Source organism: Anguilla anguilla, chromosome 16, assembly GCF_013347855.1.
Source record: "Anguilla anguilla isolate fAngAng1 chromosome 16, fAngAng1.pri, whole genome shotgun sequence".
NCBI lineage: Eukaryota > Metazoa > Chordata > Actinopteri > Anguilliformes > Anguillidae > Anguilla > Anguilla anguilla.
In genome coordinates, this window is record NC_049216.1 from 29,523,006 (window position 1) to 29,550,101 (window position 27,096).

General features: G+C 49.8%; 2 protein-coding genes across 4 annotated transcripts in view; both read right to left on the reverse strand.

Moving 5' to 3' along the window:
- Nucleotides 1-2,610: 2,610 nt before the first annotated feature.
- pdpr (pyruvate dehydrogenase phosphatase regulatory subunit) lies at nucleotides 2,611-17,621 on the reverse strand. Of its 3 annotated transcripts, none has more exons than XM_035395813.1 (18): nucleotides 17,319-17,621; nucleotides 15,515-15,794; nucleotides 15,170-15,303; nucleotides 14,742-14,823; nucleotides 14,070-14,233; nucleotides 13,819-13,940; nucleotides 13,541-13,658; nucleotides 12,970-13,119; nucleotides 9,508-9,700; nucleotides 8,582-8,706; nucleotides 6,431-6,586; nucleotides 6,048-6,181; nucleotides 5,613-5,761; nucleotides 4,542-4,654; nucleotides 4,296-4,390; nucleotides 3,845-3,934; nucleotides 3,407-3,589; nucleotides 2,611-3,031 (listed from the first exon to the last, which is right to left on the reverse strand). In XM_035395813.1, exons 2-18 carry the CDS (start codon nucleotides 15,781-15,783, stop codon nucleotides 2,627-2,629), a joined length of 2,682 nt encoding a protein of 893 aa, XP_035251704.1. In that variant the 5' UTR covers nucleotides 15,784-15,794; nucleotides 17,319-17,621; the 3' UTR covers nucleotides 2,611-2,626. The 3 variants fall into 3 exon arrangements, with proteins under 3 accessions (XP_035251704.1, XP_035251702.1, XP_035251703.1); XM_035395811.1 differs by lacking the exon at nucleotides 17,319-17,621 and adding an exon at nucleotides 16,421-16,730; XM_035395812.1 differs by lacking the exon at nucleotides 17,319-17,621 and adding an exon at nucleotides 16,334-16,730.
- Nucleotides 17,622-22,438: 4,817 nt separating this feature from the next.
- The window catches only part of LOC118215241 (Golgi apparatus protein 1-like), a 50,094-nt gene continuing 45,436 nt past the window's right edge, over nucleotides 22,439-27,096 (reverse strand). Inside the window, exons 23-26 of the mRNA XM_035395810.1 lie at nucleotides 26,025-26,132; nucleotides 25,487-25,607; nucleotides 25,192-25,298; nucleotides 22,439-22,775 (exon numbers count right to left, since the gene is read on the reverse strand). Coding sequence (XP_035251701.1) covers nucleotides 22,608-22,775; nucleotides 25,192-25,298; nucleotides 25,487-25,607; nucleotides 26,025-26,132 — 504 coding nt within the window. The 3' untranslated portion in view covers nucleotides 22,439-22,607. The remainder of the gene's footprint in view (nucleotides 22,776-25,191; nucleotides 25,299-25,486; nucleotides 25,608-26,024; nucleotides 26,133-27,096) is intronic.

Below are 27,096 nucleotides of genomic sequence, written 5' to 3' on the forward strand. Positions count from 1 at the left end.
TCAACTATTTCTTCTTCTTCTTCTTCTTAGCCTTGCATTAAACTCAACGTTTTAAGTTTAACGTGTCATAATTCATTTCCTGGACAGCATTGTGAATTTGCACCGTGACAGAAACGGCATATAACATTAAAGGAAGGACAACACATTTTCTCAGTGGAGTGCTCATAATCAGACACGATCAGACACCAAGCACAAAAGATCTCCAGGTGACAGAGAAACGCAGACAGTCGACACAAATGTAGTGAGGAACTTGGACATCATGGCCCAGTGTTACACAGCACACACACGAGTACAGAAGCACAAAGCAAGTGGAGTTCAGACATAACGTTCAGTCTTCAAATTTTTACCATCTGCAGGAGTATATTGTGCGTAAACGCATTTTTGCACATTTTGCACCTTGGGCCATAGGAAATGCACAACTATGAATAATATATCAAAGCCTTTTTAAATCTCATAAGCAGATTGTCAGTCATATAGTATTTCGTACGGCTGGGTGTCTGCTGAAGCCATTCAGGCTAACGTCCTGGCTGCAGGTGCCCTGTCCAGAATTCAGGGATTGTGCGGCTCCTCCCTGACGGCTGCCACAGTGCAGCCATCACACACACACACACACACACACAGAATACATCCTTCATGTTTTATCAGACCAGCTATTACAGTGCACCCCCGAAGTACACAGTACACAAAGTGTACAGATGACTCGGACTCTGTTACACAGTCATAAAGTCATCCTGGTAATCCTTCACTTCCACACGCAACTACACGCTCAGAGACCCAGCCCAACACACGCATATCGCGCAGTGTTGTTCTGTTGAGGTTTAGCATCCCCAAGCTCCGAGAACAGACAGCAACTGCAGTCCACCTCTCCATCTCACGCCGGGGCAACACAAAATGCACAACAAGACAAAACAACTCTGTTTTCGTTATACAATCAAGGCAAAGCCAAGCATTTCGCCATTTAAATGAAACAGCTGCGCACTGCAGTTACAAGATAAATAAAAAAAAACGGTTGCATCAACGAAACATTCTTAGAAACTATGAAGGGGAGTACCCAGTGTTTAAGATAATAATAATAGCTAGTTGATATGAATAAGTTGCAAAACACAGGAGCCACTAACTGTACAAAATTCTCACCCCTCCTGCTGTAAATCAGACTATACAAAAATAAATTTTATTTAAAGATGCATTTCCTAACCTGTCATCTTTTTTTACACCGACACTCCTACGCAGAGAAAAACAGAGTGAATGAACAGGAGAGAAATGGTACAGAAACCGCGAAATCTCGAATTTTGCCGTTTCCCATTTTGAGAAAGTTTGGCGCAATCAATAGTGATTTCTGAGTCAACACTCAAGAACACTCAAAAAGAGCGGAGGTCTCATAGATTTCACACACAATTACACTCACTGTCAACCTCCCACTATTCTGTCAGACACTGGCAGTTTACACCTTCCACACACCATTATAAAAACTTTAACCTGGAGGACTGACTGCTTGGATGTTGTGTGCTCTAAAACCTCCTAAAATCATCACTAAAGATTGCTCTCTGCACAAGCTCTGGTTGAGTAGGCTGGATACTAGGACAGAAGTTACGGTCCTATTGGTTCAGTCAATCTTGAGGTGACGCCCTAACTCTGTCAGAATGCGGATTCCTTCAATGCACTTTCTATAACCAAACTGTGTTCACTGAGTGGATAGATATGTTGGGTTTACTGAGTGGGTTTACTTGTTTTCACATACAGATCGTGAAAACAAGTTATCTGCCGTCTCTGCTATATATACAAGCCTTCTCTTGTTCGATACACTAAGGGCAGCTAAAAATATCCAAACTGTATTCAGAGTAGAGCAACTACACCAAAGGCAAGTTCCCTCTTCCCTTGCTTTGACTTTAATTTCGTGTGGGTTTGCAAATGAGCGTAGAGTTCAGAAAAGAGCACGTTTAGCTCCACAGCACACAAAGTCGAAGAAAGTTCAAACAAGTTACTCAACAAATTTAACAAACAAGCATATTCCTCAACCTCACAAAACTTGACAGGTTCAAGAAATTTAAGTGTGTCAATGGGCACTTTCACACTGGAAAAGAGAATTCTGAACATCAGTCAGTAAGTATCATTCAACGTCTTCAGGAGACACGCCTCTTAACAGGAGACAAGAGGAATGTCGCCATCTTGGGACTGACATTAGACTGACATCGGCAATACACCGGCTTTGCTTTCGGTGATGCTATTGAGGGACTGTAGTCCCTGGTCAGAGTTGTGACATCTCTAGGAGGTTTCCCTAGTGAAGCCGTTTACCTGACCAGGGAGGTGAGGTCTACACAGAAAAAAGGGAACGGACAAAAAGTCAAGGGGCACACTGACAGGGGGACGGGGAGAAACACAAAAGAAACGCTGAACGAGTCGAATCATGCCGTGCTCCGTCTGCAGCGGGCCGGGTGGATTTGGCTTTGCGGATATTGCACTTTGGAGAGAGACCGAGGAGGGCGGATTGTACGAGCGTGATGCGTAGAGCCCCCCGGGGGTGGGGGTGGGGTGGGGGTGAGGGTGGGGGTGAGGGGCGGGGGAGGTGGGGCGGGGGTGAGGGTGGATGGGTGCGGGGGTGAGGGGGGGACTCTCACCCCGGGGGGCCTCACTTGCCCTGGAAGTTGCTGAGCTCCATGTCGTCCTTGCGGCGGCGCTGCTGGGTGAAGAGCGAGCTGAAGGGGTAGAGCTTGGCCTTGGCCGGGTAGCGCTGGCCGGCGATGTCCACCTCGTAGTCCCCGCGCGTGATGAAGTCGGGCGTGACCACGGCGGGCGCCCCGGGCGCGCCGGGCGGCGAGACGAAGCCCAGGCACACGTGGCGCTCCAGCGTGTAGCTGAAGGCGCTGCTGGTGGTCACGCCCACCAGCTCCCCGTTGCGGTACACCGGCTCGCCCCACCAGGGCCACAGGTCCAGCTCCGTGTCGTGGTCCTCCAGCACCAGCATGATGAAGCGCCGCGGGACCCCCTCCTGGCGCTGCCGCAGCAGGGCCTCGCGCCCTATGAAGTTAGTGTCCTGAGAGTGGGGGAGAGGGAGGGGGGAGAGGGAGGGGGAGAGAGAGGGGGGGGGGGGAGGGGGGGAGGGAGAGGGAGAGAGAGGGGGGCAGAGGGAGGGGGAGAGAGAGAGAAAAAGAGAGGGGGGGAGGGAGAGAGAGAAAGGGAGAGGGAGAGGGAGGGAGAGAGAGAGGGAGAGGGACACGGAGAAGGAGAGGGAGAGAAAGAGAGGGAGAGGGACAGGGAGAAGTAGAGAGAGAGGGAGAGAGAAAAGAAAGATGGAGACAGAAAATAAAGAAAGAAGTATCTTTAGGGGCGTTCAGACTTCAGGGAAGGAATGTCACGTAAAACCTTAAAGCATTCACAGGAAGTGTGAGGCATGCACGGACAGCCCCACCTTGTCAAATTTGACCCTGAACTCCCGCCCACATTCCAGAGGGGTGGTGAAGGTGTCCAGGTCCTGCCCCCAGAAGGCGAAGAACTTCTCGATGCGCAGGCTGCGCAGGGCGTAGTACCCCGCGTTTCGGATGCCGTACTTCTGTCCCACGGACATCACCTCGTTGTATACGTGCAGTGCGTACTGCAGGGGGCAGACGGCCGGGGGGGGGGGGGGGGCAAGGGAGGGATTCAGTTTCACCTGGTCAATGATCTACACCGAGGCCCTTTCAAACCAAACACAAGGGTCAACTCAGGAAAACAGCGAGAACAAGAGGAGCCTTACAGCCGTGGAGATGAATGACGCAAAGGCATGTCCACACACGTTCCATAAAAGCCCATAAAAAGCCAAGCTGAGCAGGAAAAGCAGATACGCTAAGCACACCGCTGGGGGCCTCACCTCGATGGGGACGTAGAGCATGAAGCCTGGCTCCCCCGTGTGCGTCATGCTCATGACCCGGATCCCATTGGCGTACCCCACGCTCATTTCCTGTGGGAACAACAGCCGTCACTGCAGGAACACATTGGTTCCTAGCCCTGTTCCTGGAGATCTACCGTCCTGCAGGTTTTCCATTTGAATCTGAATTTGGCACACCTGATTTTTTTAAATTAGCAGCACAACGAGATCTCAGCTGCTGAATGAGGTGTGCTTTGTTAGGGTCGGAGTGAAAACCGAAAATACAGTAGATCTCCAGGAACAGGGTTGGAAATAGCTTCAGTAACACATCTCCCACCTGGCACCAAAGCTCAAAATGTTTCGGTATTGCGGCAAGAAAATCCCATAAGAACGTGATCAAGATGTTTGTTCACAGTTCTAGCAAGCTGTAAACAGGGAAGAGAATGCTCCTCACCTTACAGAAGAGAGAGGGAAAGTGTTCTGGGGTCATGGAGACGTACGAGAGCTCAGAGAGCACGTCCATCGCCCGCGGGCCAATCAGATTCAGCGCTGCGAGGTTAAAGGGTGGAGGTTAGTACTGAGAGAGGTAGAGAGGGATGGGAACTGTAGTCTTGTGTGAAGTACTGTAACAATTGTAATTACAATGGGAGGGACACCTTCTGAAGCCGGGGCTCCACACAGCAGCCCCGCCCGTTCTCACCTGTGTACTTCCAGCTGACGTCCTCCAGGTGCAGGTGGGGGTCGTTGGGCATGTGCTTCTTTATCCAGGCCCAGCAGTGCACTTGCTGGTCCGTCGGAGAAATGATGAAGAAGCTGGACGAGAGGAACGGTTCAAATTAAAGGCCCAGAAAAGCCCAAAGGGTCCAGGGTTTCACCTCCTCCCCTTCTGTCTCTGCATCTCAGCATACTGGCCCTGACTGGGCACGGCATAAACCCTCCTCAAAATCACCATGTCCTACACCAGGGCCACTCAAACAGGGTCCTGTGTCACTGTGGCATTTAATTTAAACACACTTTCCATTCAAACAGCGAACGACAGCAGCCCAGACCTGCTCTGCATCCCTTCAGTCCAGTTTCAAAATCAGCATATCCTACACCAGGGCCACTCAACCCAGGTCCTGTAAGGCCACTGTGCCTGCAGGGTGACTCATCCCCGACCTGCAAGGCTACTCAACCCAGGTCCTGTAAGGCCACTGTGCCTGCAGGGTGACTCATCCCCGACCTGCAAAACTACTCAACCCAGGTCCTGTAAGGCCACTGTGCCTGCAGGGTGACTCATCCCCGACCTGCAAGGCTACTCAACCCAGGTCCTGTAAGGCCACTGTGCCCGCAAGGTGACTCATCCCTGACCTGCAAGGCTACTCAACCCAGGTCCTGTAAGGCCACTGTGCCCGCAAGGTGACTCATCCCCGACCTGCAAGGCTACTCAACCCAGGTTCTGTAAGGCCACTGTGCCCGCAAGGTGACTCATCCCCGACCTGCAAGGCTACTCAACCCAGATCCTGTAAGGCCACTGTGTCTGCAGGCTGACTCATCCCCGACCTGCAAGGCTACTCAACCCAGGTCCTGTAAGGCCACTGTGCCCGCAAGGTGACTCATCCCTAACCTGCAAGGCTACTCAACCCAGGTCCTGTAAGGCCACTGTGCCTGCAGGCTGACTCATCCCTGACCTGCAAGGCTACTCAACCCAGGTCCTGTAAGGCCACTGTGCCTGCAGGCTGATCCAGTGAATGGCGTCAGCCCAGCTCCCTCGTCTCTCCGGGCGGCTCACCTGTTCTTGCTGATGCGGACGACGCTGCAGTCGTTCTCGTAGCCCCCCCTCTCGTTCAGCATGCCCGTGTGCACGATGGACCCCACCGGCACGTCCAGGTCGTTGGAGCACAGGAGCTGCAGCAGCTCCAGGGCCTGGTCCCCTGTGGACTGAGAGGCCGGAGAGGGGGCGAGGGGGGGTCAGAAGCACAGAGAGCAGGAACAGCTCATCTCCCCCATCAAACCCCATCAAACCCCATCAAACCCCATCAAACCCCATCAAACCCCATCAAACCCCAAACATGCGCTGGAACACGAGGAGTGTTCCAGTGTCTGACGGGACGCGCGAGCAATCGGGCAGACCCCTACCCTGATTACAGGGGCTCAGTGGCTCCCGGCCTACCGCATCCTGCCGGCCCTCGCTGTCTGGGCCTAAGGGGGTAAAGACGGCACTCACGCTCAGCTCGAACTTGGTGAAGGAGGACATGTCAATGATGCACACCGCCTCCTTGCAGCACTTCACCTCAGAGCCCACAATATCAAACCAGTCAGGCTTGTAGAAGGTTTTACTCTGATCCAGAGCCAGAAGATCTGTGGACACAGAGGACCAGGTTTTATGAGAACTAACTTAATATTGCGATAAAGAGATCGCTTTAAAATGAATTGTTTCTGTGGTCTTAAAGTTTTAGGTTTCTGACCAAGGTGATTACATTTCCAGCTTATTGTTGAGGTTAAATATCTGGTTAACATTTCCAGACAGTCATAGCTGAAAGTGGGATGGGGATGTTTTATTTGGAGCACTGATGACCCCCCCCCTCAGGAACAGGGGCGTGTTCTCACCCTTTCCGTGCGGGACAAAGTACTTGGCCCTCTCGAAGCCGTGCTTCTCCATCCAGCGAGCGCCCTGCGTGTCCAGCCGGTCGTAGAGGGGGCTCGTGCGCAGCTGCCGGCCAGTCTGGAAGTCCCAGCGCGGCACTTTCAGCTCATACAGCAGGGCTGCGTGGGACACACGTGTACACACACGCACACACACGCACATACACACACACATACACACGCGCACACACACACACGCACACACACGCACATACACACACACATACACACGCGCACACACACACACGCACACACACGCACATACACACACACATACACACGCGCACACACACACACACACACACACGCGTACACACACGCACGCACACACGCACACACACGCACACGCACATACACACGCATGTGCATACACACACACACGCACACATACACACGCATGTGCATACACACACACACACGCACACACGCGTACACGCACGCACACGCACATACACACGCATGTGCATACACACACACACGCACACATACACACGCATGTGCATACACACACACACACGCACACACGCGTACACGCACGCACACGCACATACACACGCATGTGCATACACACACACACGCACACACACACGCACACACAAACACACATACACACGCATGTGCATACACACACACGCACGCACACACGCATGTGCATACACACACACGCACGCACACGCATGTGCATACACACACGCACGCACACATACACACGCATGTGCATACACACACGCACGCACACGCACACATACACACGCATGTGCATACACACACGCACGCACACATACACACGCATGTGCATACACACACACGCACACACACACCCACGTACATACACACACGCGCATACATGCGCGCACACACGTGCACACATGCACACACACACGCACGTGCACACACGCACACCACACATGCACGCACACAAGCAAGCACATACCCAACACATACACAAACACAAAACACACACACATACAATCACGTTAAAAACCTTCACCAGCTTCCAGGATGAGTAAAAGCACAGAAGCAAATCCGGAGTCAGGTGGATTTATTAGATGCTGATTTGTGAAATAACTTTCAGGGGATGCAATTAACTGTAAATTGACTCCTTGGAATATCATTACCACCGGCACACTCATTTGGTTAAAAGACACATTTAGATTAAATTGAATTAGAAGGCACCTACTCAGGAAGACTGAACTTAATCAAAAGAATTCTTCCATAGCCCAGGGGGAAGGAGTACCTTGATTTAGGCTGTACGTCGGTACAGGTAGACAACTGGCACAGAGCCATCTTTTCCAATAGCAAAACAATTCTGAGGTGCTTTTACTATAAAAGGAATAAAGATAATGGGAGTGATGAACTCCATTATGGAGTGCCTTTCAAGAACTACTCCACATTTTTTAATAAAGGATAAAACTCAAAAGTAATTTGTGCCAAAATACTTCCTCCCACATATCAGTTGAGTACGAGGGACTAATTTAGCCAATTAAAGTGGGACATCATTAGATGGCCAGATTGAGAGGAGGGTTTTTGATCCAGAATTTGGACAGGACTAGAGAAAAATGTCTGACACTTTGAGACAAGTGCCAAGGATGTCTAATGAAACAATGAGTCAGAACGTCTGTGTTTCTAATCCACTAAATTTACACCAAACTGTGAATCTGGATATCTTCAAGGGATGTATTTGCATGTTCCACTTTGATTCCAGTTTTAATTATAGATTCCGTAAATATTCAGAATGGAATATACTACAACAGACAATTTGTATGTTGTCTATTTAGGACAATAACTTGAGGATATAATCAACTTTGTGTGTTAAGCTTTTAAAAAAGAAACACCATACTGCAGAAAATTAAATAAAAGGAAACTTTTTCTGCCGCAGGGCTCCGGCAAATCTCATGCACTTCTTCGTTCACAGCTGAAACAAAGATATCAAGTGACAAGGGGGAAGGAGGGTGTTGCTTTCCACCCCGTGGAAACATCAGACGCACGCGTGCGATAATTTGCCATGACACTCGGGTGATTGACAGCGCCGACCACCCCCCCCACCCCACCCACACAGCATTGACCTTGGCTAGCCCCTCTCCAAGCCCCGCCCCCCTGGCGGCCAGCACTCACGCATGACCTCCATGACGCGGTGGCGCAGGAACGTTCGGCTGCTCTGCAGGTTGCCAAAGCGCTTGATTTCCAGGGGCCACACGTTCCCCGAGGGGTAGCCGAAGGTCATCCACTCGGCCAGATACCTGGGGTCAGAGAGAGAGAGAGTGAGAGAGAGAGAGAGAGAGAGAGAGAGAGAGGGAGAGAGAGAGAGAGAGAGAGAGTGAGAGGCCCGGCTCACAGACCTGCCCAAGCCTGGGTTGGGCAACCGCACATACTTCCCCTTTCACACATTAGCCATTTATCAGCCTTCCTTATCCAGAGTGACCTGCTGCAGCTTTCCGTTTTAACGTAGTGTCCTTTTACGCACGTGGACATAAGCTGGAGCATATCAGGTCAAGTACTTTGTTATGTACAATGACAGTACCCTACACGCACACACACACAGACTCAGACACGCACACGCACACACACAGACACACAGACACACACACGCACACACGCACACACGCACTCACGCACTCACGCACTCACGCACTCACGCACTCACACACTCACACACTCACACACTCACACACTCACACACTCACACGCATGCTCACACGCACACACACGCACACACACACAGACACAGACACACAGACAGACACAGACACAGACACACGCGCACGCGAACACGCACACGCACACACAGACACACACACATGCTCACTAACACACACACACGCACACGCATGCTCTCACACACACACACACACACACACAGACACACACATGCTCACTAACACACACACACGCACACGCATGCTCTCACACACACACACACACACACACACACGCATGCTCTCACACACACACACACACACGCACGCACACAGACACACACACACACACAAACACACGCACACGGGCTCACACACACACACACGCACACCCGGTGGACTCACTTTCCGGCACCCCCAGCGAAGGAGAGCCCGGAGGAGTTCATCCCGGCCAGGACGAAGTAGCCGCTGACGCCGGGCGTCTCCCCCATGAGGCAGCGCATGTCGGGGGTGAAGGACTCGGGGCAGTTCACCAGCTGCTGGATCTCGCAGGACTCCAGGCTGGGCATGCGGCGCAGGAGGGCACTGAGCATGGGCTCTGCGGGCACAGCGGGCACACGCCCAGTTACACGCAGGGCACAGCGGGCACACGCCCAGTTACACGCAGGGCACAGCGAGCACACGCCCAGTTACACGCAGGGCACAGCGGGCACACGTCCAATTACACGCAGGGCACAGTGACAGTGGACACGGACGGACACGCACGCATGCACACACACACACACACACGCACACACACACACACACACACGCCCGGTTACACGCAGCAGGGCACAGCGGGCACACACGCACACACACACACACACACGACAAGTTACACGCAGGGCACAGCGACAGCGGACACGGAGGGACACGGACGGACACGCACACACGCGTGCACACACACACACACACACACCCAATTACACGCAGCAGGGCACAGCGGACACACACACACAGCCAAGTTACACACAGCAGGGCACAGCGGGCACACACACACACACACACACACGCAGCCCAGTTACACACAGCAGGGCACAGCGGGCACACACACACACACACACACACACACGCCCGGTTACACACAGCAGGGCACATCGGACACACACACACGCAGCCCAGTTACACACAGCAGGGCACAGCGGACACACACACGCAGACACACACACACACACACACACGCCCGGTTACACACAGCAGGGCACATCGGACACACACACACACAGCCCAGTTACACACAGCAGGGCACAGCGGGCACAGCGGACACACACACACACACACACGCCCGGTTACATGCAGCAGGTAACAGCGGACACACACACACACAGCCCAGTTACACACAGCAGGGCACAGCGGACACACACACACACACACACACACGGTTACACGCAGCAGGGCACAGCGTCACACCGTCTGCACTCATAAAACACACATCTGAGCTGAGAAAAAGTGAGACGCAGCAGAGAATCAGAGCAGAAAAGCACGTCCCCCAGTGCGTGGGCACAGACAAGCCTGCACGAGCAAGTACGAACTAGAGCTGCAAAAACTGAGCCAATGCTGCACCAAAATTTAGATAAAAACCATAAAAATAAAAAGGGGAAATTGAAGCTGCAAATAGGCACTCATCTAAATGTTTACTTACACAGAGTCAATGGACAACTAAATGCATACAGTAATCTATTGTGTACAGAGGCAGCAAGAATGCAAAACAGACAGGCATGGATATTATTAGTTGCAAGTGCGCAAAGTAATATAAAAATGTATAATTGAAAAATGCGTCATGAGATTTTATCACGAGAGCAGAGCGCTTTCAGTAAACAGAAAAGGCATTTGCCTGTGCAGCGGGGAATACACACTGCTGTCAATCAGCCTTTATCTGGAAAGTTCCTCCGTGTTACCAATTATGCCGATATTCTGAACGGCGAGATAGACTCCTGACATCCCATTCACGGCCTCCCACCGCAGCTCAGATAAAGAGCGCTGTGCTGTATTCGAGCGAGAGGCTCTCGGTAAACAAAATGCGACAAGAAACGAAAAAGGTCAGTTAAAAATAAACCGCAGCGGCCTGCGCAGCAAAGGGTTAACGCAAGGCCTGAGCGCGGCTCGCAGACACACCTAATTATGATTTAAATTAAATATTGATTTCTTTAAAAAGTGTAAAAAAATAAATTAAAAAAAAGGTAATGTCGCACTGCAGACTTGAATCTAATCCATCAGACGAAAAAAGCTCAGTGTTATTATTAACATACATATTAAAAATGACATGTTATGTCAATACTCCCAATGACAAATATCTCAGCTTTTAGCATCAGTGTTGCAGTATGTTTGCAACACAAGCTGGAAGTAGAGCGTTTGTCAGCGTGTGGGAGTACGGAGTGGATAACACAGAGACTCCAGCACCCACACGACAGGGAAGTGCCAGCCCCACAAAGGCACTTCACGGCTAGGCTCCACGCACTTGTGCATAGCCCCGCCCCCCTACCGCCCACTCACACAAGCAGTGAGGGGGCTGCACATAAAACTAAATTTTTATAAATCACCCAACGCAACCCAAATCCACAGAAAAACGCATCCAGGGACACCTCAGCTTCCAAGCACACTTGAAGCTGAATCGCTAAAAGCCAGGAATTCTACTTCTTCCACTGGGCTTTGAATCTAACAGGACTGTAGCTTCCCAAGGCTACACAAGCATAATGCCATCTCGCAGGGAAAAAATAAAAACACACACAGCGTTCGCTGTAACATGAGTCTCACAAGTTAATTTCTGAGTGTGTGCGTGTCTGTGTGTGTGTGAGTGTGTGCGCGCGCACGCGTGCGTGATTACACACGTGTGCATTTTCTCAGTGGATTCCCCTTTGACCTAAACATGTCATCAACTTCAAGGCTCAGAAAGACTTTGAAATATTTCTGCAATGTTTAACTCTTATCTCATTAGGAATCCACCACCATGAGTGTCATTGACCTTAACTATTACCCAGCTCATTCATTATGAAATGTCCAGTGAACATTTAGAAGGTGCTCATTTCGACACAGAGCCTATATGTGTATATATATACACGTATACAGTTTGTGTGTGCAGTAAATGCCAATGGAAGTCAAAGTGACACACTGCTATGGCGACAGCACTAAGACTTGCACGCTCCTCAACTTAATTGAGCGGAACAACAGGTGCACACGTTCATGACACCACACACCGAGGCACATGCTGCCGTTGGGGATAGATACTATCGCTCCCTCACCGCAGAAGAACAGGGACTTCAGACAGACCCACCACATCAATCACGCGCTCTCAAGTCTATTCTGAAAAAGCTGCCAGCAGCTCCTTCAGGAAGTCAGCTGCACTCGAACAACCTGAGCCTCTCGCATACCCTGTTTCCGTTTTCTCTGAACAACACCGGCTCAACAATAACTTGTGTCACGTGCACTCCTCCACAGTAACTTAAATCAGATACAACATGACCTTGGGAATATCGAGAGGATTTTTAAACAAATAAGTATGAATAGTACTGAATAATATACATCATAATATATGACTTGGGGGAATATAGAATACTCATATGATAATATACATTGTAAAAATATTTTTCACAATGTTTGCATACCACAAAACAAATGTACATGCATATTCTTAATTGTATACTGAACAGTTAACTGCATACTGAATTGTTTTTAACATGACAGAAAGTTCAAAAAATACAGTCATCGTGGCTCAAAGATATGTCATGCCTTCATTTTCACTATTCGATGGAAGTGTAGATTTGAATGATCAGGCGTGTTTTCCACGTCTCCTGCCGTCGCCACCCGCGTCCCATCAGCGGCGGCACTCACCGAAGTGGTCCCAGTCCTCCTGCATGTTCTGGATCTCCAGCTGGTTCCGGCCCTCCGTGAAGATGGGTTTGGGGTTCTTCTCAAAACCCCCAGACAGGACACCGCCCTGCCAGGCTCGCACGTAGATCCTGCCGTCCATGTCCATCACCACTGCGGCCAGAACAGAACCAAAACACTCACACACTGACCCTGAGGAGAGCCCATTACACACGGAACTTAAGGAATTAGTGTTACAATCAAAAACCGCAACTTCCTTTTCCATGCTGAATATCGTGCCTATGCACAGGAGAAAAATCCTCCTGTCCTAAGAGCACCCGGTACATTAATCATTACTGAGTCTTCCTGCACCACACGGAGAGAGATTTATCCGCCCATTATCCCCCGAGCAGATTTATTCTGGGCCCTTAAACAGAAACCATTGCTGACACTTTTGTGAAAGTGCAGAATAATTTTCTTGCTGTACAGTTACATTTCTGGCAGTAGCACAGAATCTCCCTCGCTCCAGCAGGGGGTGAGGTGAGGTTTGGTGGGAGGGGGCGGGTGGGGTACAGCAGACGGCTGCAGCTCTCACCTGGAGTGCTGGCTGGTAGGGGCTGCTGCAGGGGCTTGGTGAGGAGGTAGAAATGCTCACAGCCGTGAAGGGGCACAGAGATCTTCACTTCACTGGCCTGGCCCAGCTCGTACGCCCACTGACAACACACACAGTTACTGTTCACACATCTGCACACCTTTACCCACGGTTTACCTGTCCTGCCAAAACAAAAATAATTACACAGAGTACTGCACAACCGATTACATTCAGCCCACGCTGGATTAACTGTCAGATGAAGATCAGTCGCTCACACTCACCTGCCCAGCGCAGTTGATGAAGTACTGGCAGTCGATGGGGCCCCGATCCGTCTCCACAGCCGTAACGCAGCCCTGGTCCACCAGCACGTGATTGACAGTCGTGCGCTCATGGATCTGCACCCCTGGAAGCAGGCAGGAGAGAAAGCCAACGCTAGTCACTCGGTCAACAGGGAGAGATGCACACGCAAGGAGAACACACACGCAACGAACCCCACGGTGCCACTGATGTGTGTCATGTGACCTGCACACACCGTGACTGGCGGCTGCCACAGCCAGGGCGTGGTTCACGTCCGGCGGCGACACCATGGCGTCGCCGGGGAGATGCAGCGCCCCCGCCAGGTCGTGGATGTTCACCAGCGGGTGCAGCCTGGCCACCTCTTTGGGCTTGATCACGTTGCAGGTGATGCCCAGCACTCTGAACAGCAGGGAGAGAGAAGACGCGAGGCGGTCGGCTGCAGTGCACACACGGGCCCCGTCTATTAAACACGGGAATGAAGCGCTAAACCACGACCCATACACAAGACTCTAGATTAAAGCAAATCAAAAGCAACCCAGCAAAAAGTGCAGAGATCTGATGGAACAGGTGTGTAAATGGAGAAACTGTGCAGGGATGTGATGGGACAGGGGTGTAAAAACTGTGCAGGGATGTGATGGGACAGGGGTGTAAAGACTGTACAGGGATGTGATGGGACAGGGGTGTAAAGACTGTACAGGGATGTGATGGGACACGGGTGTAAAAACTGTGCAGGGATGTGATGGGACAGGGGTGTAAAGACTGTACAGGGATGTGATGGGACAGGGGTGTAAAGACTGTACAGGGATGTGATGGGACAGGGGTGTAAAGACTGTGCAGGGATGTGATGGGACAGGGGTGTAAAGACTGTACAGGGATGTGATGGGACAGGGGTGGACACTGAGCTCACTTGAGGCGGGAGGCCAGGCGTTTTAGGGAGAGGAAGCGGTCTTGATTCTGGGCCAGACACAGAGAGCCAGTCTTCACATAACCTGCAAACAGAGCACTGTAAGCCTTCTGCCCAAACACTGGTTCAGCTCAGGCCACTCAAAGCGGAAACTCACACATTCTTGACGGCTACAGAGTTTTTATTTATTCCAAAAACCACACGCAGGAAAACAACCTCATTCTGCATATTGCTCTTCACTTAAACGGACGAAAGCCCAGCGCTGAAAAACATACATCTTACAAAGCCAGCCGGTGAGTTTCAAATAAAGTAATCAAACATAAATCACAAGCAACAGGCTTACTGAAATTGTTACCAATATATTCAGAGTTTGAAAAAACACAGTCAGCCCAGAAGCTGATGGTGTTTTTGACAGCACAAAGGCTACCCACCTGTCTTGACGCCAGTCTCCTCCTCCAGGCGCTCATACAGGGAGTTGGAGTAATCGGCCATCTTGCTCTCGATGGAGATGGACTTGGCCACGCTGATGATACCCGCGCACAGCCGAGTCGTGCCCGCGCCAAGCCTGCCGTAAACACAACGCCACAGAGCGTCACCACAGAAGGACGACGGCACACGCAAACTAAGAGCATCAGCTTCTGTAACCCGCTGATTGCACATGCAGCGTCAATTTTTTTTAAAAAAAGCCCTATGAGAGAAGTGCATCGTGTCTTCTCTGTGGGCTGTACGCAGAAGCCGTTCTTCCAAACAGTGTTCAGATCTCTCGGATTTCTAACCTTCCCTGCTCCAGCAGTACTATCTCCGTCCAGCCAAGCTTGGCGAGGTGGTAGGCCACTGAGGTCCCCACGATCCCCCCACCACAGATCACTACACGGGCCTGGCTGGGTAGAGGGGTGACGTGCGGTTCTCCAGCCGTGCCCAGGTTCCTTGGAGAGAGCCACAGGACATGTCGACCCGGTACCGCCCCCCAACATCCAGAATTAGAGACGACTTGACGGAGCAGGGCAGGGGACAGGGCCCCGGAGCTCCGTACACAGCAGCGCATAACTCTACCTCCTGAAAGACATGGAAAACACCAAACTTTACTGCCATAAATGCCGCTAAACATGTCACTTGGTGCGAACCTATAGCACACACATTCATAAAAGAAAACGTAAAACTATGTTTATAAACATATAAAGTCAAGTGGGTCTCCAAAACATTAAAAACTGAAGTACTTCGGCTAGAAATAATAATAATACACTGAACAAAATATATCAGCGATCGCTACATAGGAAAGAAAATTGTGTAATATCACAACTAGAGACGCGGTGAAAAGAGACGAGTTAACCGACAAAGGCTGATTCCAAGATCCCATGAAGGCTGCGGTTTCAGACACTGGAGCCCGTTCATGTTAAAGACAAGTTAGGAATGAACAGTTTGTTCCCCGAAAGGCTAATGACAGCCTATACCAAACGAATCACCGATATGCCAATGTGCACGTATAACAAATAATTGTCAAATAATATACTCTTTTCCTTATTTATCAACAACACACAGCCTGTTGTTCCCGGAGTCATGACCGCAATATATTGGCCGTTCTTCTGGGATCATACCTTCCCTGTCCTCCTTCTACGCCCTTCAATTTGTGAACGCCACCTTCAAACATTTGTGGTTGTCTCAAATCAACTTGCTTTCTTTACCTAACGTTTGAGAGATCACTGGTGGTCGTCTCCCCACTCCCCCTCAGCGTCGCAGCTTTTCCGACACATATGTCACTAATGTTTCCTGTAAACAATATTATAGTAGGCACTGAGGTAGTAGCTCTTGCACTCGCTCGGTACAACAACAAAAAGGCACTTGAATGTCGTTTCTTTTTCGTACGGCCTACGGGTCGTATTTAATCCCCGAACCTCGCGTGAAGCCCTAGCGCTCGGGACACACGATCTTTGCAGCCGACAAACGGAACCGATTCACTGCGAACGTAACCTCCAAAGAACTACAATTTTACGTGTTCAAGTTGCTCCGGGTTGAGAGCTTCCGTTTGCGTTTCTAACCAATGGGAAAAGGCCAATGTTGTTCACACCACACCATAGACTTTCCAAATCATCTGCTCTAGTTATCACCATAGACGGTACGGCAACACTGAAGTATCCAATAAAAGCGTAGATTTTCGTTGAAGTTTACACTCCAAAACACGTTTTCAAAACATGACAGCATCGCGCTGCGCCTGCGTGGCAATGAAATGCAATGGGAAATTGAGCTTCACGAATGTAGGAAAAAGGATTGCGATGTGGTGTAAGAATAACGTTCTACATTATCATTAGTTAAAACTATTTTCATTCTAAAATACTAGTTTTATTTTACAAAACAGAAGAAATAATAAAATTGTTAGATACCAAGAAGAGATTGTGAAAGGGTGGAGGCTTCACGTTAAATTAGGGAAACCAACTATTTGCATTACCTTTACCTTTAACCGCAGTCGACATGAGAAAAGCCAGTTTACTTAAAGTCCGTGAGATTTAGAAAATGGATAATTAGACACCGACTATTGCTGCAGTCTGCATTGTTGGATTCTTTAAAATGCCCTCGTTTCCTTACCTTGCTTCCTTTCTTTGATTCCTTTTGAACACGTCACACGAAAACCAGTAGTGGGAAGGAGAGAATACAAGAAAACGAGACCAGAGGAAAGTTTTCATAAGATTCTGGGCATTTTAGGTCACCCCAGTGTACTCCCACGTCGCGACGTCGTTCAGAGATGATGCTGAAATCACCGTTCAGCCAGCACTCACGTGTTCTAAATAATCCAGTGCAATTGTGGAAAATGTGCGTAGGCCTACATCCTAGATGTCTACCATTTCTTAGCAATTTGCCAATTCTCCCACTATAGCATAAGACATAGTTCTCCTATCAGTGTTTAAGGGCGTGCGTGTCTAGATAGCCAGATGCGAATCTTCCGCATACTAAGTCCTGGTGGACTGTGTGTTGTACGTTGCAGTCTTTACACCCCTGCCCCAATTCTGCAACATCCACGCAAAAATGATAAACGACTGGGTAGAAATAAATCCTTTAATTTCTACCTTACTAAGCAATTTGGGGAAATGTGCGACAACTGGTTAAATGGACAGAAGCTCACCATCATCGTGGTTTTCATTTTCGTTCATTCATATTAACGCTCCATCAAAGTTATGGTCTCGCTAAGAAATATAATTATCGGTTATACTTTGGAGTAAAATGCTGAACTGGGGATCTTTTTTTTATTTTTTTTAAACAGAGTTTTAAAAGTAGTTAGATCATGGGTTAAACCCCAACGTGATGGGTTTTTTGGTATGTCTTGAGCGTGCAACTAGGAAAATATGCGTTAATCCTAAATTTCCACACAAAGCAATTTGTCTGGCTCTATGAATTAAGTTTTTCCTAGGCATCACTACATATAACACATTGTATAATGTAGTGAGGTAAAGTGTATATTAATCACAACATGTTGCCATTTATGATATTAGCTGTAAACAATTCTGCAACAGTTATTGTGGAGAGTAAGGATCAGCTGGGGACCAAGTTGTGAAAACCTGCAGACTGTTTTTATTAATAAATTGTCCAATTTCATCTGTACAGAAAACAAAACAAACAAAAAAAAACATTTAAGAAAAAGAAAAAAAAATGCACAATGTTAATCTGTTACATCTCAATATTTCATGGCATTATCAGAGAGCAAAAAGAATAGCACATCATCCATGACTTTATACACAGGAAAAAAAATAATTACAAAACAGATTTTATTATTATAATTATCATTATTATTATCATTATTAATCATTTCAATTTTTACTTGAGGAAATCTCACTTTAAATGGACAAAGACAGTAACTACTGATTTGCAGAATGTCCCAATGGTACTGGATGCTGTGGAGGACTGGTTTAAAGCAATGATGAGTTTTCCCACTTTGGCTCCTGGTTTTTAAAGAGTCTTCTTTTAAGCCTTTTCCCTTCAGTCCAACAGTGCTGCCACCAACCCTTGAGCGCGAGGTGACACTGCCCACAAATTAAACAGCCCCCTTCAAATCGATGCCTTGTTAGTGTGTGTGTGTGTCAAGGGAGATCAGGGGCTCCTGCTAGCCTGTCAGCAAGGGGGAGGGGGGAGCGGGGGGCATTTTTTGTCAAATAAGAGGACCGTGTCCCAAACTGTCATGGCTGGCTGGTGGTCCCAGGTTGTGGCACAGAGGCGTAACGAAGGGAAAGGATTCGAAGTCCTTGCGGTTTTGAGCAACTGAAAAGGTCAGAGTCAGATAGCGCGGCAGAACGGGTGTAGAGGGGTGGATGGTCTGCTGACTAGGAAGCCCAGAACACAGCGAAAAAGTACGTTTCTTAAAATGGAGCAAAAAAAATTTAACAAAATGTCCCATTTATTGTGTTTAAAAAAAAAAACAGCAATTTTTTGCAATTGCTGTAACACTGGTGAGTGTGACAGTGGCCCAGTATGTTGTATATACAATTGGATTGACAAATCGAAGATACAAGCATCAGAAACAAAACATCAAATGAAAAAAAAAAAAAAATCCCTTGCTTACTCATGAAACTCCAGTCCTTTGCACAATCCAGTGCGACAACAGAATTGGCCAGTGGCTGACAATGGTCCAACAGCATAGGCATTACAAGTTGGTTTGATTGTGTACAGAAATAATGTTTCAGGAGGTTACCCATTGAAAATGTATGTTATCCAAGATAATAGGCACAACAGATTGGGGGAAGAAAAACAAAAGACCTATTACAGCAACAGGATCTGAGTTGCACTGGGAGTAATATATATGCAATAGACATTCATGATTCAAACATAAGTCAAATTTGTATACACCATCTCAAAATACAAACCCCCTTTTGCTTGGCTCAATGGATCCTTCCCCAATGAAAATTTTGTGTAGCTATATACACGCTGACAATCTTTGCACGGTTCACCGATATGATTACTACAAGCGACTTCATCACAAGGCAAGGCTGGAGATAAACCCAAACTGAAATGGCTCCATCAGCTCGTTTGGACTATACAAAAATTCTTAACATTTACAAATTCCAACAATACTGTGGGATTTTTATTTATTTTTCTTTTTTAGTCCTACGGTTCCAGAGGTCCAAGGTGATATCAGTCCACCAAATGCAGCCATGCTTTCAAGCAGACATTACGGGTCTGGAGAATCTGTCGCCGCAGCTGTTGAAGTTGGGCACGCAAGTCGGTTGGTGAGTTTTCATCTCTTTCCATGAAAAATACGCTGGGGGTCCACCGTACTTGCCGATCTGCGGTCCCCCTCTGGCTCGGTCTCTGACGAGCAGAGGGGCTAGAGGGGACGGGCGGGGAGCGGTGAGGGAGACGCTCACCGTTTCTAACGCACCCCGACGGCACGGATAAGTAACCATGGAAACCACCCGTACACCGCACAGGAAACACAAAATGTGCGCGCGTCTGTAATTGAAGCCTTGATGCCGGGAGTCTACGAACAAAAACAAAAAAAATAAAAAGTGCCGACCGAAGAGATGAGCAGGACGGCAATAACCTCTGCGCGGACAGACCCGCACGTCAGGACTGATCTGGCGGAGGGGACCAGCGCGCCCCTGCAGTTAGCTTTCACTTCAACCCCACGACTGCTTAATGAGTGTGTTCGCTGGCTTACCCGTGTCCAAATAAGCCTGTGTGCTCAAGTACTACGTACGTCTTTATTTAAAAGGCCTGCACAATTGCCCCTCTCCTCAAGACCAAGACTGAAAAACCCTCATTCAACCCACTAACCAGAATACCCCAGGAGCGTCGCCAGCCCCTTGAAATGAGCAGAACTGCCACCCTCTGTTGCCCCCAACAGCCCAACAGAAGAGATGTTCACAGACAAAATGGGAGTAAAGGCAAAAAGAGAGCATACATTTCAACAGGAACTTAAAAAATAAAAAACTCAGACCCAATCATTAGTAAACAATAAATAAGGCTATGACCAAACAAAATACATATAAAAAACCAAAATAAAAAATGTGCAATGATTCTGTTAGCATTCAAAAAGTACTTCTAAGATGCACGTATACCAAAATTCAGTTGACTTTTTTTCTTTTTTCTTTTTTGAAACAAAATTTGTGGTTCTTTTAACAGTGTTCCTTGCCATTCTGCGGGGGAAAAAAACAAAAACAAAACAAAAGCAACAATAGCCATAACACATGTCCATGCAGGCTCGGCGGAGGAAAAAAACGGACCGCTCTCTGTACCGAGGTGCGGAGGGCCTGGCCGTGGTCCTCATCAGACTCAGGCTCTGCCAGCCCGTTAGCCCGTTAGCCCTGCGCTAGCCATCGCTATCCGTTCATCTTCTGCTAACGGCCTGACTGACAGATGGAGCCATTAAAAGCAGTGTTCCAGTGTGCCATTCTGTAACGGATTCACTTTTTTTTTTTTTTTCTTTTTTTTTTATACACAGTCTGATGCAAATCGCAAACTGCAACAAACGACATTTTCAGCCTGGTTCCAGGTCAGCTCGTCGCCCACTCGCAGCACAGGAGAGGGGCGTGGGTAATATTGGGTTCTGTCCCGTCTGCGCTAGAAAGCCGGAGCAGCTCCGCCCCCCCGTGTCTCATCTTGGCACCCCCCCCTCCCCCCCGCCACCCACCCCCCTTTTCTGTCACAGCTTCCCTTAGCGCCAGGAGGACTACTGTAACGGGAAACGCCTCCCCTTCCACCACAGCGCACGACACGGGGCTGTTTTTGGGAGCCTCCTGGAGTCTTCCCGAAGGCCCCGAGCTTTACGCTGCAACTCGAGCGCGGGCAGAAACGCCGAACGACAGCGACCCACCCCGGCCTCTCTGCGGTCCTGCCGAGGAAGAGCAACGTGGAACCGGGCTAGCTGATCTCTCGCCTGATCGCGTACGAGCAGGCCTACTGCACGCTGGGCCACCGCCGTTTCCTAAGGGTCACACCCCCTTTCGGCAGATTCCTATTGGCTCAGATGAGAATGGTCACACTTCTGTAACACCTGGCAGTCCCCTGGCGATCAGTAGGGTGTACAAATATCTGCTACACCCCCTTCCTTTAGATCAATCGTGATTAAAAAAAAAAAAAAATGCAACACAAAAAAATAATTAAAAAAAGGCAGGCATAGCGAATCTTTCAAAGAAAAATCAAAACAAGAACTCTTTCAGGCCCCCCCCCCAGAACCCCAAGTCCTTGGGTGGGCCCACTTAAATGGCGCTCCACAAGATAAAAAATAAAAAGATGGGGGGGTACAACAGATGCACTGTTTTATGAAAATGAACCCTGCCCTTAAACACCCTCCCCCCCCCCCCCTCCCCCCTCCCCCCCGACGAACGTACTTCGCATAGAAAGCAAAATGGGAACAGCCAGTTCTAGAACAAAAAGACCTGTGAAATAAATACAATATCCTTGGGTACTGCGCTTGCACTGTCAAGTCAATGTCGGTTGACTGGAGTGATTCGGATTTGCACAATGGAGGACTTGAATGCACGAGGCAGCACTTCACCACAGAGTTCCCTAAGGGACAAGGGAGGGAGCATCCTTCCCTTGAGGCTTAGGCTAGGAGGGGTCTAATGCTTGCATTGAGAGGGTGGTCCTATTTAGGAATATGGATGGGGTGCGTGTGGGGGGGTCAGTGGGGAACACAGGAATTCCAATATGGCCCTGGGATGGCATGGCGATATGTAGCTTGTGTGGCAGCCCCCTACCCCCCTCCCCGCCGCCCACCCCCCACCCCCCTGCCCCCTCCGAATCTGGGCAAGAGAGAAGCTGAGGAGGCTGGGGTGTGGTGTGTTTGGGCCAAGCTGGGGTATTAGGGGGCAAGAGGAGGGAGGAGGAGGGGGGTTGTCGGGCCGTCAGAGCGGGACGGGTTTTTTTTGGTGCTCACGCCACCCTCTACCTGTCCTTGAGTTCCCGTGTCACACGCTTGGTGATGCGACCGCAGAGGAGACCCACCAGGAAGAGGATGCTCACCCCCAACGCAATCATGAACAGGATGTAGTTCTTGGAGGGCGAAGACATCACTTGCATGGCCAGGTCTGAGAACCCTTCGGCTGGCGCCACCTGGGGGACAGACGTCAAAATGCTCGTTACCAGCAGCTCACAGGAAGACAGTCCTGGGAGGCCTTCAATTCCCACAACGAAAATCTCAAAATTACCTGGCTGTTGCTGTTCAGCCAGCACTTCTTTATATTGCACTTGTATCATTATCTTTATATTGTAGGTCTGTCATATCTTGTCATGCCTCATTCTAGTTCTAATCATAACTTGTCTGAACTAGGTAATGCTTACTGTGTGAACTGGACTTGATGTACCTGGCTATGGATAAGAGTTACATAATCAGTACTGTAGCAAATCGGACCTGTGTTTTGTCATAATCCAATGACCTTTGGTACGTACTTATTGCACGTTGCTTTGGATAAAAGCTGCCAAAAAAATGTAATGTAATGTAGCCGAATCAATTAAAGATCTATTCCAGTGAAATTTGTGATTTTTTTTTTTTTTGGCTGAAAAGGAACAGCGGTATCACAAAAGCAGCAGAGACACAGGAAACAGTAAGAACTTTGTGTCTTTAGATAAGGTCAGTGGAGCATCACAGTGATCCACTATTTACACATCATCTTCCACCAAGACCCACTAAGATAATCATGTCTGGTCCAAGTCGAGAGGTACCAACACAGACAATAAAGCAATCGCATGCACCCAGTTGCATTACATACACAAAAGGGCAATATTATGCAAGAATTGCACTTCATAAAATGGTAATACAGGCAGATAAGAATTTGATGATCATTAGAAGCCAATCTTGGTTAAGGCACTGCGAGCTCAGTGTTTAAATTATGAGAGTATCCACTTGGACCCACTATGCAAGCCACTCCAGATAATGGAGCATTTCAAATTCAATTCATGTGATGAAATTTACTGCAGCCTATAAAAGCTCATTAGCGTTAGCAGGTTCACAAATAGACCGTTCGGCCAACGGGCCGAGCGGATATCTCAGGGGTATGAAAAGGACTGGGGGAACACAGACAGGCTGGGGAACACAGACAGGCTGAAGGAACACAGACAGGCTAAAGGAACACAGACAGGCTGAGGGAACACAGACAGCCTGGGAGAACACAGACAGGCTGGGGGAACACAGACAGGCTGGGGGAACACAGACAGGCTGAGGGAACACAGACAGGAAAAAGGAACACAGACAGGCAGGGGGAACACAGACAGGCTGAAGGAAAAGAGACAGGCAGGGGGAACACAGACAGGCTGGGGGAACACAGACAGGCTGGGGGAACACAGACAGGCTGAAGGAACACAGACAGGCTGAAGGAACACAGACAGGCTGAAGGAACACTGACAGGCAGGGGGAACACAGACAGGCTAAAGGAACACAGACAGGCTGGGGGAACACAGACAGGCTGGGGGAACACAGACAGGCAGGGGGAACACAGACAGGCTGGGGGAACACAGACAGGTTGGGGGAACACAGACAGGCTGGGGGAACACAGACAGGCTGGGGGAACACAGACAGGCTGAAGGAACACAGACAGGCAGGGGGAACACAGACAGGCTGAAGGAACACAGACAGGCTGAAGGAACACAGACAGGCTAAAGGAACACAGACAGGCGGGGGAACACAGACAGGCTGAAGGAACACAGACAGGCTAAAGGAACACAGACAGGCGGAGGGAACACAGACAGGCAGGGGGAACACAGACAGGCTGAAGGAACACAGACAGGCTGAAGGAACACAGACAGGCTGAAGGAACACAGACAGGCTAAAGGAACACAGACAGGCTGAAGGAACACAGACAGGCAGGGGGAACACAGACAGGCTGAAGGAACACAGACAGGCTGAAGGAACACAGACAGGCTAAAGGAACACAGACAGGCGGGGGAACACAGACAGGCTAAAGGAACACAGACAGGTGGAGGGAACACAGACAGGCAGGGGGAACACAGACAGGCTGAAGGAACACAGACAGGCTGAAGGAACACAGACAGGCTGAAGGAACACAGACAGGCTAAAGGAACACAGACAGGCGGGGGAACACAGACAGGCTGAGGGAACACTGACAGGCTGAAGGAACACAGACAGGCAGGGGGAACACAGACAGGCTAAAGGAACACAGACAGGCGGAGGGAACACAGACAGGCTGAAGGAACACAGACAGGCAGGGGGAACACAGACAGGCGGAGGGAACACAGACAGGCTGAAGGAACACAGACAGGCTAAAGGAACACAGACAGGCTGGGGGAACACAGACAGGCTAAAGGAACACAGACAGGCTGGGGGAACACAGACAGGCTAAAGGAACACAGACAGGCTGAAGGAACACAGACAGGCTGGGGGAACACAGACAGGCTGGGGGAACACAGACAGGCTGAAGGAACACAGACAGGCTGAAGGAACACAGACAGGATAAAGGAACAGAGACAGCTCTATGCCCGCGAGCGTGATGTGTGCGAGTGTTCAGGAGTTCACCTTGGCTGCATAGCTCCACATGTCGATGCGATCCTGCAGCCTCTTCTTACACTCTGGCTGCAGACGAACCCTCTTGTCTGCAAGTGCCTCCATCAGACAGGACATCTCTGAAAGAGAGAGGGGGGGGGGGCACAGGTACAGTCAGGGCCCGTCACAAACACTCAAAGAGAGCAGGAACTTGCCGAATGTTCGGCAGTCGGCCCGGCTGCAGCAGGACTCTGGGCAGTATTGGAGGGCACCCCCTCTCTGCCCCGTCCAGAGTTGGGTCGCTGCGTTCGGGAGGTGGGGTACTCACGACGACCCCTGCCAGGGGGGATGGCAGCGCAGTGGTGTTTGATGTCCAAGGCGCAGGCAGTGTGCAGGACGGGGTCCACAAAAATATCGGCCTTACTCTCCTTCAGCATGTTGAGCACCTCCTGCAGGGGGGACACAGGCACAGCAAGTCTCAAGGTTTAGATGGATTATCCCCAAAGCCCTGACCCTGATTCAACTTCATCAGTCATGTAGGTCAGAGCTGCTCAGTCCGCTTCCTGGAGATCCACCGTCCTGTAGGTTTACACTCCAACCGTAAGAAAGCCCACCTCATTCAACAGCTAGAGCTCTCACTGAGCTGCTAATTCGTAGAAACAGGTGAGCCAAATTAGGGTTGAAATGAAAACCTGCAGGATGGTAGATCTCCAGGAACAGGGCTGGGCAGCCCTGGTGTAGATCAAGATTAGGAATATCGATAAAAACTGATCCGAGATCATCAGCAGGAAAGTGGCCAGCCCCCCCTCACTGAACTCAGCATGAGTGACAGCGCTCGAGCGGTCCAATCAGGACGGACGGCGTACCTTCTTGCAGGTGTCGTGCTTGATCTTGAGCAGGTTGACCTTGAGACACTCCTCCACCTGGCCCGTCTGCTCCTGGGCCGCCGCCTCTTCGGCGCACAGCCGGGAGATCTGGCGGAAAAAAAACCGACCGGCGGCGGGAAAAATCGATGTCAGGCGACCGCGAGAGAGAGAGAGAGAGAGAGAGAGAGAGAGAGAGAGAGAGAGAGAGAGAGAGAGAGAGAGAGAGAGAGAGAGAGAGAGAGAGAGAGAGAGAGAGAGAGAGAGAGAGAGAGAGAGAGAGAGAGAGGGAGAGAGAGAGAGAGGGAGAGAGAGAGAGAGAGAGAGAGAGAGAGAGAGAGAGAGAGAGAGAGAGAGAGAGAGAGAGAGAGAGAGAGAGAGAGAGAGAGAGAGAGAGCTTCCCGTTCCTCAGACCGCGCGACCGAAACTAGGCCAAGGCCGCCGGTGCCTTATCATCAGCCGCGTGAGAGGCGCTGATCGTTTGACCCCGACTGCTCTGACAGGCCCGAGCCAGCTGAGCCACCGTGAATAAAACGGTGATTCCTGACGTGCCGTCTCGCAGGTTCGAGTCCCAGCTAGGACGCTTGGACCCCTGAGCAAGGTACTCAACCTGAAATTGCTTCATATAGTAAATGCAGTGTAAAAAGTTGTGTAAGTCGCTCTGGATAAGAGCTAAATGCTAAATGCCTGTAATGTGATGTCTCAGAAAAGACTCAGGGGCGCTATCAGCAGCGGCTGAACAGCCCTTCTACAGCGGCACCACCAGGCCTGAACACAGATAGCCGGGCTGCCGGGGCTCAGGCAGCAGAGCCGCAGAGCCATTTCCTCAGCATTCAGCCTAGCCGGGGAAGCCCAGAGACAGCAGCTGGAGAAGGGCTGCATGTTCATCCAAAAAACAGACGAGACTATTCATCACTGAGGCACCTCTCTTTATTGCCATGTGTGGCATCATCCAGGGGGAATAAGTGGGGCTGCACTCAGTGTTTATTATATATAGAACCCTTCTGCCAAATAACTTGCTTTAAACTCGATCCTGTCAACCCCCTCATGAAGTGGAAATGTTGGCTTAAAGCCG